At 46.9% G+C, this 12,184-nt stretch overlaps 1 protein-coding gene across 1 annotated transcript in view; it reads right to left on the minus strand.

Moving 5' to 3' along the window:
• The window catches only part of LOC124185716 (histidine-rich glycoprotein-like), a 48,434-nt gene that overhangs the window by 11,311 nt on the left and 24,939 nt on the right, over positions 1-12,184 (minus strand). The window contains exons 4-5 of the mRNA XM_046576751.1: positions 11,996-12,083; positions 8,480-8,559 (exon numbers count right to left, since the gene is read on the minus strand). Of these exons, the coding sequence (XP_046432707.1) occupies positions 8,480-8,559; positions 11,996-12,083 (168 nt within the window). The remainder of the gene's footprint in view (positions 1-8,479; positions 8,560-11,995; positions 12,084-12,184) is intronic.

Below are 12,184 nucleotides of genomic sequence, written 5' to 3' on the forward strand. Positions count from 1 at the left end.
TGAACACGGGACTTCACGCGCTCGTCACAGTGGGTAGCCCATGCACAATTTTCTCCCCGAAGCCCCGGATCAGTTCTTCTTCGGCACGAGAAACCGCCAACACTCTGACTCATCTCGATCGCGAACGAAACGTTTAACTCCGCAGCGTCATCAATATTTATGCATGTGCAAAGAAGTGAAAAGAGAAACAGAGAGATGTGAGGGGAGGAGCGAGGAAACTAAGACGGAGAAAGAGAGTGAGGAGGGAAGAAAAACCAACAACCGTCCATCGATCAGCTGCGGGAATTTCCATAGACCGCGTGAACGAATTTCAAACAAGAGACTTGCGCAGCTCAGCTGCAAGCAGCGGACGCTTGAATTTCCAACTCGATCGCGAAATCGAGTAAATGTATATAATCCCTTTTCATTCAAAGATATCGTATTTTTTTCTAATTGACGATTATTAATTCTCTGTGGAGATTCATTTTTTCTCCATTGTTTCGGATCAGTTCTCTATTAAGTTTTCATCGTTACCGCTGTTGATTTCGCCTTATTGCCACGGCGTGGTATCAATTCTCCTCTTTGTTTCGAGTAATTCGAGTTCCTCCGAGCCGCGGTTGAGAAACTTATAAGTGAAGAACGCGAGACGTTAAACTGACTTAAAGGAAACGTAGACAATTAGCGCAGAGCCTCCAGCTCCGTTTCAACGCCGGTTTTTTGAAGAGGCATATTATACTCACTCGGCGCGTGCAGCGTACGAGCTTATATAGACGACACTGGTTCGCTCATTTGAATATCACCGGGGGCCTGCAAGCGTGTGGCCTTCGTCGTTCGTTCGCCCGTTCTCCTTAAAATAATATCTTTTATTATACTCTCCCCGATTTCGGCTGTACAGCTAGGATGAACAACGAATGAACTCGACGCTGAAAGCGCCACGCCGACGTTCGCGTATCTCATTCAAAATATATCTCCAGATTAATCGCGCTGTATTCACCGATAAAAAACCCTGTCGCGCTATTTATCTCCCGAAACGGGACCGCGGGCGGCGCAAGGATCAGGACATTTACATCGAAATATGGGCGTTCGCTTATTGTGCGAGATTAAGCCCTCGTCGAGTTTCGATAAGCCCGGCCGTAGCACCGCGAGACAACTTGTGTAAATAACACTCGGGTATGATAAAAAGAGGAATCAATGCGTTCGGAGATCTATTTGAATTACATAAAAAGAAAATGGTTGCACCGGTTGAAAAGGTACGCAAAAAAATTGGACCAATAACGGCGCTCGATTCGCTACCAGTCTTGCAGTTCCTACGGTGAAGAGAAATAGACGAGACAGCTGTTTGGAAGAAAGCAGCGGCTGTTCTCCAAAAGAACAAACGGTGCACGCGAAGCGGTTAATTACGGTTCAAGATACAAAACTGGTTCCGAAATAGTAACATATGTCTTACCGCCTAAAACCTAACCGAACGGCCTAGCAAGGCTATTGGTTTTCAGCCTTTTTTCTGGAATGAGAAAGAGAACGAAGCGGCGGAGCGAACAAGGGGCGGAGGCGAAGGGGGAGGATGACACATTCGCATCGCGCGCCCGGCGCCAAAAAGAAGAAGAAGAAGAAGAAGAAGTGGCGGGGCGAAAAAACTCGGCGCGAATTTACGTAACGGAAAAAAAATCCCCGGGGTGGTCCAGGCGACGCGCATGCAAGAGGTTGACCGTCGTGGCCGCGACGATCCCACGGAACCCGTCGCAAGCTCCGCTTCGCCGTGCCACTTTAAGACGCGCGAGGTAAGAAGTAAGACGCGAAGCGCGTTATGCATATGAGCGACCGTGACGACCTGCCACCCACGTCCGATTCCCCCGGTCCAACCCCCGAGAGACTTCGGAATCACGGGCAAAACCACGTCAAAACATTTGAGTTGGGTACATCTCCCGACGAGCTACGCTGTCGCGCTCGGTCCATTCTCTTGGTCGTAGTCGAGAAGGTCCTTCGCCAGGATCTACTCGGAGGGAAATTAAGGATGGCTACGTTTCCTTCGTTTTCAATTTCCGATTCACTCACAGTCGGCTCGTGCGTATTCAAATCTGAATTAGGTACACTTGAGAAATCTTCAAATCACTTCACAACTTCGGAATCATGAAGACTTTGAATGGTTTTATGAGTTGGGGAATGAGTTGGGATCACTTTCGGAATTCGAACGAGTTCAAAAGACTACGAACGATATCGAAAGTTCGGAATCAACGAGAGTTCGAATGACTTGATCCGCCTTCGAATGACTTTATGAATCCAAAAGACTTCGTTACTTCAAATGACTTCGAATCACATGACAAAACTTGTTTCCAAAACCCGTGATTCTCTGACCGATGACAAACTCGAGTTACATCTGTGGTTTGTGTTTTCAGTTACTTACATAAATATCACAACTCAAAGTGATTGGCGGAACAAGTCGACGTGATTATATTCTCATAAAAAATGGAGAACCAGAGAAGACATGCCAACAACACACCGTTCTTCCCTACTCTCCGGCACAATCGGCATGTTTTCCCACCGTGTAGAACAAGGGAGCTCAAACGTTGCACGGTCTCAATACAAACGATCGTGATCTTTTTTTTCGCGGGCAAGGAGAGAAGCATCAGGTTACAACCAGGCAAACACTACCCCGAGGAGCATTGTCTCGCTGCGCTTACTCTCGACAACGCTACGCTTGTGTAGTTATACGCTATACGTGTAGTACATTACGCGAGAGCAGCGAAGAGTCGACAGGAGGAACATAGGTTATATGTTCGACGTCTGGCGAATAAAGACGTCGAGAGCCAGGCGCCATCCTCCCCCTTGCTCTGTCGTCCTCTGATCCTCTGATCCTGCGATCCTCCCACGCGACGAACAGCTCGCCTGAGTCGCGCGAGACCGCAATCGCGTTGTTCAGTAATTATTCATGGGGATTTGTTCGCCGGACGAATTTTTTCTAAATCGTATATAATAATGGTTGGAAGAACCTATGATAAATGTATAATATAATAAAGTTGTTGCGACAGTTAGCCATAAGGCGCAGGTCATCGGAACCAAGTAAGTTCAAAAAGTATTCAACTACTACTACATCAAATTGTTGTCAAGTTGCGTATAACAGGATTTCATTCTCAAGTGTAATTTTGCACGTCTTGTCGCATCGGGTATCCAGGCACCGCATGCCCCTCAAGATGCACCGCGTGGAAAATTTATCAAAACCGCAAGTCCCCGGGGTCCGACTGTCGAGGATGCAGGCAGGAGAATGTACGCCTGCATCTGGCAGCAGTGAAACATACTCGAACGATCGAGTCGCATTAGCGGGTTTGTATATTTCAATTAGCACCGCATTCCACGTGAAATTGCTCAATCCGCAGCGGGCGTGCTATACCCTAACGAGGCTCTCTCTCTCCGGGTTCAATATCTCGGATTATCACCGCCATCAACCGGCCCAGGACGCGACGGGACGCTGCAAACCGGCCGCGACATCCGCGTCAAAAGGTATTGAGCTCCCGCCAGGATTCCCTCTTTTATCGGTTACAGATTGGCCGCGACTCTGCGGGTACCGACGACTAGACGCGGAATCTAATCCCCCCACTGATCCTTGCTAAGGCTCTTCCTTCGAAGCCTGGCCCCAAAGTGACCGCAAGAAAATCACAGTCCAGTTCAAACCAAGCAGTCAAAGATTTGGGACAGTATCCGAACCGCCGTTAACCGTGAAATTAGACGCGTAATCTTAGGACACTAACCAATAACTACTGCAGGGCGTTCCATGACCAAAAAAATCGGATATGGTCACCTTTTTTTTTTCAAATCGCGTCTCGGACCAGCTGCAGCGGCAATTAATTAGTTATATGAGTCAAGAGAACTCGGATCGTCCGAGTGTGAATTACGTGATGTGACGACCCATGATGGGATGTAACGAGAAGTGTGGCGGCTGCTTGTCCAACCAACACGCGCCTAACAATTTTTTTTCGCATCCTCGTGTTGCACGCGAGTCGGTAATCAAATTATCTTCGTTTTTTTATTTTTTCAGTCCCTCGTCAACTTGAGCCAGCAATTCCACGATGATTATAACACAGATTCCTAATTAATTTTGATCTAAGGTTACAGTAAGAAGAGAAAACAGTGTTGGACGAAAAATATCTCAAGTGTCTTATGATTGTGTTGTGAATCAGGATGGATTCCGTGATTCTGCACGGAAAAATGTTTCATTTAGATATTACAACTGTTTTGGTGAACACATGGACGGCACTTTTTTGGTGTCAAGTCTACATCAATTGTGGTAGATCTACCTAAGCATATCGCAACTCTTACTATTGGTTTTCTAACTCTTATTATCGACTTGGCAAATCTTGCCACAACCGATGTAGATTTATAACTCCTTAAAAAGTGATGTCCATACGTTCACCACAGGCGATGTAAAGTCTACAATATTTTTCCTTCCGCGTGGGGTTAACATCATTGCACGTATCCACATCTCCTCGATGATCGGAACGTGAACACACGCGGATCCAAACACGCAGCTTTGAGGATTCGACGAAAAAAGTGGAACCTGATTAGCAAAGTGGCGTCGCAGGGAGAGCGGAACAATTCGGTAACCTCGAGTCATCCTCCATCTCCTTGAGGATAACGTCGTAGCTGCGTGGGTGTTTTCGGCACCGAGAAGTCGCGCGACTTGACCAAGTAATCGATTCGGAGCCGAGCGCGCACGGAGCGAATGGTTAAATTAAATCAAGAGCTAGCCTGCAACGGCGGCGGTTCGGATCAGAAAAATGAACAAAAAAAGTACCGGCGACAATAATCACCCGATCAATTTACATAAGCTCTATCTTTAACACAAGCGGGCGCAACAACCGCGCGCATTCGATTAACCCATTTTGATCTTAGGAATATTTTTTACCCTGTTCAGCCGGGACAGGAATGCGGGTATAAAGTAACGCAAAGCAAGGAACATTGACACGAGGAAGAAAGAATTCCGAAGCGTAGCTGCTTGTATATCCGCATTCGGTATGTATAGTGAATTTTTTTTATTTCACTCATGTTCCACCTGCATCACGAGATACGCGGAGCGCGTGGGTAAATATTTTTTAAAACCAGGCGTAATATTAATATAACGTATCAAGGCACGCATAAGGTAATATATGAATATCCATAAAAAATAAATAATAAAATAAATCGAATAAACGATCGGCGCAAATACGTGTGGACACATCGGGACGCGGCCATATCCAAGTTATAGGCGTGCACGCGGTGGTGCGCGGGTAAGCTAATTAAATACGTTAATTAAAAGACCCGAGAAGCATCGGTTTACGCGTTTGCCTTGCGGGTTTTAGAGTGTCGCGTATACACGCGCGGGTTCAAGGATATCTAGAATATTATGTGGCGCCTAGCTTAACCTCTGACTCTTTTTATCGAGTAAACCAATCCGAACCCATCAAGGATGCAGTTAATTATTATGCCTTATACACCGACGGCCGATGAGAGTGTGACCACGGAGCGGCGTCGTCGCCTCGAGGCACCGTGAAAGAGTCGAACAGAACGAACCCGCAGCTGGAAACGTGAATCACAGTTTCGTTTCGGAAGTTGGCGACATTCCTTTCTCACCTCCGATCATCGCCATGAACGGCTAAAGCAATCAGGTATAATATAGCAGCAGCGACTGCGGATCCTTTAAATCCGCCTTCTTACCGTACTTCTGTCAAGTTCGCCACCACACTCGGAGACAAGTTGTTCAAACTCTTCTTTTCGTACCTACTTATACTCCTCTGGACTCGTGGAGATATTATCGAGACTATAAACGCCGATTGGATATACGTACCGAGGGAATCCCCGGCAGTCGATGGGTTCTGCATAGTTTGACGACGTCGTTCCCGATAGTAACGACTCTGAGATTGTTACTACTCGCGTTCCATACCGCTTTTTCACCGTCGTCCCTCTCTCATTCCCATAACTCATCATTTACCCGCTCGTAGATAAGCGCTACGGCTGTATAACCGGCAATTAAAGATAGTCAGCCACACGCCAATCGGTTATTATACCTTGTATACTCAATTCTTGCACTTTGATGCAGCTCTGACGCGTTACAAGATATGGTATAAAACCAGACAATTTTGCACAATTCAGATAATCATTCAAGCTAAATTACTATTTTAATTCTTTTCTCATCAGCCTGTCCGGTCAAAGATTAATAAAAGTTTGATGCTGAGCGGCTGAAAAATAAAACTCGTTTCTCAAAATTCTAATCGACCATCACATAAATTTCGGCTCGAATTCCGCACCTGACAAATTAAGGTTCCGGTTTACTCGAGATTGAGGATAACAGCTAATTGAGAATTTCGATGCGATGACTGGTCATCGCCCTGCACACCATAAGTCTGATACGATGAAATATGGTAAAGTGCCGAGCGTCAATGATTTGAGGGATGTTTGACAGGCCTTGGCATTCAAGGCATAAAGGATGTATGATCGTAATTACGAACGTTCAGAGAAGACGTCTTATTAGTAGTTGGCCGAGTTGCCCTCTAGGCCCTAGTTGCCCTACTCTCCCCCGAGCCGGCCATCGGCTTTCACCTCTCTGAGATGCCGATCGCCTAGCGGGGCGCACCGAAAATCTGCAATTACGATATATTCCATAGTGTCGAAATACCGAGAAGAGGAAGAAAAATGTTGGAAACCCGAGACGAGGTTGCACGGCCCCGGTAGCGTCGTCGATGCGGCGTGTGTAAAGTGGGTTCGGTTACCGAGAGATGATAAATTTTAATTTATAATCATTATTAAACCGATCGGGTAGGAGGCTCGGCGTTCGCGTTACGTCCAATCTTAAATTCAGTTAAAAAGTATGAGAAGAAAATTATAAAATAAGCACGTTTAAAAGAAAAAAAGAGAAAAAATCGCTTCTCAAGGCAGCGCTGCAGCCCGAATGCACGAAATGAAGACCGTACACAAGACATACTCCAGAAGAAGGAGGAGGCTCCAGGGCGGACCTGCGAGAGATAAGAGAGCGAGAGAGACGGTGAGAGGAAGAGGCGGAAAAAAAGTAAGGGGGGCAGGAGGAGCGGGAATATGCACGAGACCTCGTTATACGCACTCTACGGTAACGAAAATGCGATAGTGACATTGAGAGGCCAGTAAATAGCCGTGATTTAACCTCTGTATCACGGGCAAGCCTTCTTCCCGCGCTGCACGATTATGAGCAAAGACAGAGGGAACTCGCGCGCCCGTTGAAAATGGTCAATTCGCACCGGTACCATCTTGGACAACGACGCAAGGCGACGGTTCAGGCTTCGGTAAATCATCGGACGTTTATTGCAGTTAATTACCCGAGCCGGCAGTCTGCAGCGGGCCTGTTTTGCATCCGCGAAGGAAGGCGCGCATGCCCGGCGCCGTTTCTGGACTCGGGGTTAACGCGGTCCCGCCTCATCCTCCGTCTCCTCCGAGCTCATTCTCTTTCCCGCAGGCGAGCGAGGGAGAGGAGGATGAGGAGGAGGATAAAAGCAAAAAAAAAAAAGGCAAAAGAGAAAGGAGAGAAGAGCCACCAATGTGCGGTGTGCGGCATAGCATGGGCGTTCCGGCAAATCGAATGTCAACTTGAATACATGCGTGCGATCGTTCAAGTCGGCGCGGTTTGACTTCGGCTTCGATGTGCCTCAAGTTAACTATCGCGCCTTAACTACTCTCTCCTTCCTCCCTGCCTCACTTTTTTTTTTTTTTTCTCACTCTGCGTATTATCGTACACAAGTCGACTCGTACCCAAGCCACGCGATATAATGCTACCTGGAGTGTCGGGTGTCCGCGTTGTATACCAGTCAACGAGCCCGCCACCTAGCTACCAATTTCTTCCTTCCCTCAGGCCCGCTGCCCACGAGGATGAGCTTTTTTTGCTACGGCGCCTCGGCGTTTCGCTTCTTCAGAAGCTCTATCGCTTGTGGCAACCGCTCTCTTACGCATCGATACCCACTAAGCCTGAAGAGAGTGTGGACAAAATTTCTACATTCGTAAACCGCGTCCAACCGCGACCGGGTCAGCGTTTCTACCGATTGTGATATCAAATTGTGGCGGGTGTTGGACCAGCTCAGTTTTCAATCAACACCGTAAGCCACAAAGAAGCTATGGATATTCATTGTTTCCCTTCGACTGCAAATTGTGTCAAATTTTATCCCGAAAAATGTGCTAATAGTATGAAACCGAATTGATATTCCGGGTGTCAGTCTTAGGTATTGAGCAAATTGATGCTGAATATTTTCGCTCTTGAATAGCTGAATAACACCGACTTATCTAGTCTGCAGTTTTTCATCATTGCGTTACACTGGTGCATTGGTTGGAATGTACGTAAGTAATTGACGACTTGGAAAAAACAGTCGTACTGAGTGCAAAAAAGACGATGACCGAAACATGGTTGGGTACATGCACGGTATACATATATACAGGCATACCGAAGATTCGAAGTTCGTTCTTTCGTTATTTGTAATAACATGCGATGTGAGAAATGTAGTAGCCAACTTACCTCTTGACAAGCTCGATAGGTGGAATCAGTCTTCCGGGAACCATGATTTTTAAATACTTTAGACCAGCATCGGTGACCTCCTGTAATAAGAATAATAATAAAATATACACATGGGGTTATTAGCGTTGAAATTTACGTGTATTACGTTACTCCTCGTTATAAATACACGCGGCTGCAGTTGGAGTGTGTGGAACGCTGCAGGCATTCAGCCAGGCGACGAGATGAGGGAAGGAAAGGCGGGAAGAGGGGGAGAGGAGGAGGAGGAGGAGGCCTGAGAACGCGCAAGGATAAGATTATACGAGGTACGTGAGCCGGCGAGTAAGTTTGGTAGAGGCGCACACACGCGTCGGTTGCCGTGGGAGGGAAGAGGGAACGCGCGTAGAACATGTAGGACGGCACCTACGAATCAATCATTAGCCGATAATCCGTATCGGGCAATATATAGCCACCAATCTATCTGTACCATATATCGAACGCGAAGAGCGGGCGAGCGAGCGACTGGTTGTCTGCTATCCGGGTTGGCCAACCACGCCGCTAATTACCAGGGCTAATTATTACACAACCTTTGTTAATTATGAATAATTATAAGCGGGCGTTGTGCCGTGACGACGACTCGAGGAGGCCCGGGTATCTCGTACGTTGTTCGAGAGGATCCTGCGGCTCAAGCTGCTGCCGAGCCGTGAACGCCGCGGCGGCTCAATTTCTTTGAGACACTCTCTCAGCTCTCGGGTACCTTAAAAGCAACAGATCCTGGCTCCGTCCGAAATGGTCGTTGAACAAGAAGAAGGAGAAGAAGAAGGAGGAGGTGGCCGGACTCTCGAACAGAGACATCTCCCCCTTAGCTGCCGCGCAAGAACGCGTATAATATGCATATGCATATCCGTATGCATATGCATGAGGCCGAGGCCCCCACTACGCGTTATTATCTAACGGAAAACAGGTTCTCATTACGCTCTTTCCACCTAATCGACAACGTTGCACCTGATCCGTACCCCCGGCGATGTTGCCTCTCTACTCACCGCTGTAGCAATGCTCGACCATAACCAATGACTCGTGTCTCCGTAAACCTGTAAATTCATTTTTTGAGAAGAGGAAAGACGATTCATCGGCTTCGCTAATTCCATGACCCCAGTTTCGATCGATTTAGATTTAGGTATCATTGTACCGGAAGAAACTGAGCGAAATGTCGCGGGTGATCACAAATGAAAGCCACTGTCGTAAGTCTCGAGATTCCACCCTTTTCTTCCCCGCCGGCGTTCTTGTCTCGGCGCGGGTTATATTAAACCAATTATATCCGGCCGATAGGTAGACGTGACAGTGACAGCAGCGATAGGTGAGCATATATATGTATAATACCACCTTCACCCGAACTCGTTGTTGAGGAGCCACGATGATAAGAGGCGGGGTTCGCCCCTTCGTGGAGGAAATTTTTATAAACAAAAAAAAGGAACGAAAACTCTCCCTCTCTCCAACTCTGGAACTGCAGCGGTGTGACCGATCACGCAACGATATCCTTCTTTCCTATCTTCTTCGTTGCTGCCTCGCCGGAGCTGGTAAGGCGTAAGGCAGGGTACATATTCCGGGTTTCTTCTTCAACCCCTTAGGCGAAGAATTAGACCCGATGACGAGGCGTTTTTGTACGCCTAATACATCCCACCACCCTGATCATGCAGGGATCAACATTTGTCATAACATCGCTAAGGGTCTCTATGAATATCCACTTGACCGGTTGATTTCATACAAGCTTATAATACCAATACGAAGAGACCTAATAGGTCGCTTTCAGACAGCGATGAAAAGAAATTTCGTAAATATTTTTCTGTAGCTAAGAAGTGGCCTAATTTCGAAGGGATAGATTCGCCGAGAGACAACGCGTGGGCCACCATCTTTTTCTTCTTCTTCTTCTTGCGGGTGAGATGTCTCGACGCCAAGTAACTTTATTAAGACAGCAAAGCACACTAGCCTTGATACCATCTCTTCACGGTTCATTATAAGGCCCTTTGTTTTAGTGAATGAGTCTTCTCCTCGGCCGGCTCTCTCTAGCTCTCCTTTTTTGTGTTCAGTGTTTTCGGGCGGATCACGATGACAGATCAACGGGCACCGGCGTGGGGATGAAGGATTCATTAAGTAATCTGCTCCAATTAGGCGGGGGTGTGACACCAAGGAATTTGTACATTAATTATTCATGATCATATAAGCTTATTAATACTTTTATCTTATACCGCCCAACGATCAGACCAGAACAAACGATCGAACGAACGAACGAACGATCGAACGAACGAAACACGAATTACTATAAAGAACTCCCGCAAAGCGATGCAATTGCGAAATGCGCACGTGGCGGAACGGCAGTAATTAACATGCCATTTGTCTACAATTAACGGTCTTGCAGGCGAAAGGCCAAGTCGTATGGATATTTCGTGAACGAGTTGTAATTTTATTTATTCCCTTTTCTTCTCTTTATAATCCTCGAATAAAATTGAACCTGTTACCGAACCGATCGACCGTGTAATAAAATTTCTCCCAAATACCAGTCCGAATTTATTATACGCGTGCCGGTCATTGGACTTTACGTAAAAAAACGCACACGAAAATAGAAAGAAGAAGTAAACCAAAAAAAAAAAGGTCCAACTTTGGTGGACTAGAAATCTCACTTTCCTTACAAGATAAGCTTACGTTTTTTGTTGAACCTGTTAAGAGCGAGAGAAAGAGAGGAGCGGGCGGTGCGTTGAGAAAAAAAAAGAGGTGTAAGAAAACCGACTGAAGCCAAGCTTATTAATATAATTGATCGGTCTTCCGTTCTGACAGGTCTGACCTAGAAAACCCAGAGTTGTAGTCACTTGCTCGAATGGCTCTTAGGCCGTTCCGTAAGACCGCGAACAAGTGTTTCTTGGGGCCGTATAGGACGAGCTACAGGGCAAGAGAGATAGCGCAGCTATTCCAAAAATCTAATAACAAGTTGATTAGCCCTTGGGTCGTTCCGGTCCCGACCACAATAAGCTCCTTGTCTCCGCGAGTCTGCAGCAGACGGGAAGTTGAGGACGAAGAGTAGAAAATACGGAGATAAGATTCTTCTCCTCCGATATCTCTGGTGCGCATCTGGGAATGCAGCCTGCTGCAGGGCGGTTGACACCGATCGCGCATTGACGTTGCGCTACGAGTATTTATATAATGTAATAAATAAAACTGTTGACTGAATTCGATCGTCGAGGAACGAGCGAAGATAGATCGATGGTTCGATCGATTGATCGATTTCAGGCCTTGTAGGATAGCAGATATAGCCCAAGCTATTGCTCTGCCTACCGCCATATTACGGGAGCAATCGGGTTATCTTGAGAGCGATTATGGTAGACGACGCGAGACAGCGATCGATCGACCGATCGTGCCCGATCACGTTGGTTCCGTGTAACCAACAACTTGCACAAGACGCTTCACGTGTTCCTTGGCGGATCGGAGTATAAGGCGTGGCGGTCCCGCTTCCCGGTTACCCGACAAATCATTGACAAATTTACTCACCCTTTGATCGTAGTAACGGTGGGTGTTGGTCAGGTCTATGACGTACTTCACCTTCGGCATCGCTTCCAGCAACATTTTCAGCGTGAATCTGAAACCGAAAACGCTCAACGATTATAGACGTTTTTTTCTTCGTCTCTTTTATCGCACGAGCGTTATAAGAGCCTCGTGTCAAGGGGTCGGGTCGAAATA

Source organism: Neodiprion fabricii, chromosome 6 (assembly GCF_021155785.1).
Source record: "Neodiprion fabricii isolate iyNeoFabr1 chromosome 6, iyNeoFabr1.1, whole genome shotgun sequence".
In the NCBI taxonomy this organism is placed as follows: domain Eukaryota; kingdom Metazoa; phylum Arthropoda; class Insecta; order Hymenoptera; family Diprionidae; genus Neodiprion; species Neodiprion fabricii.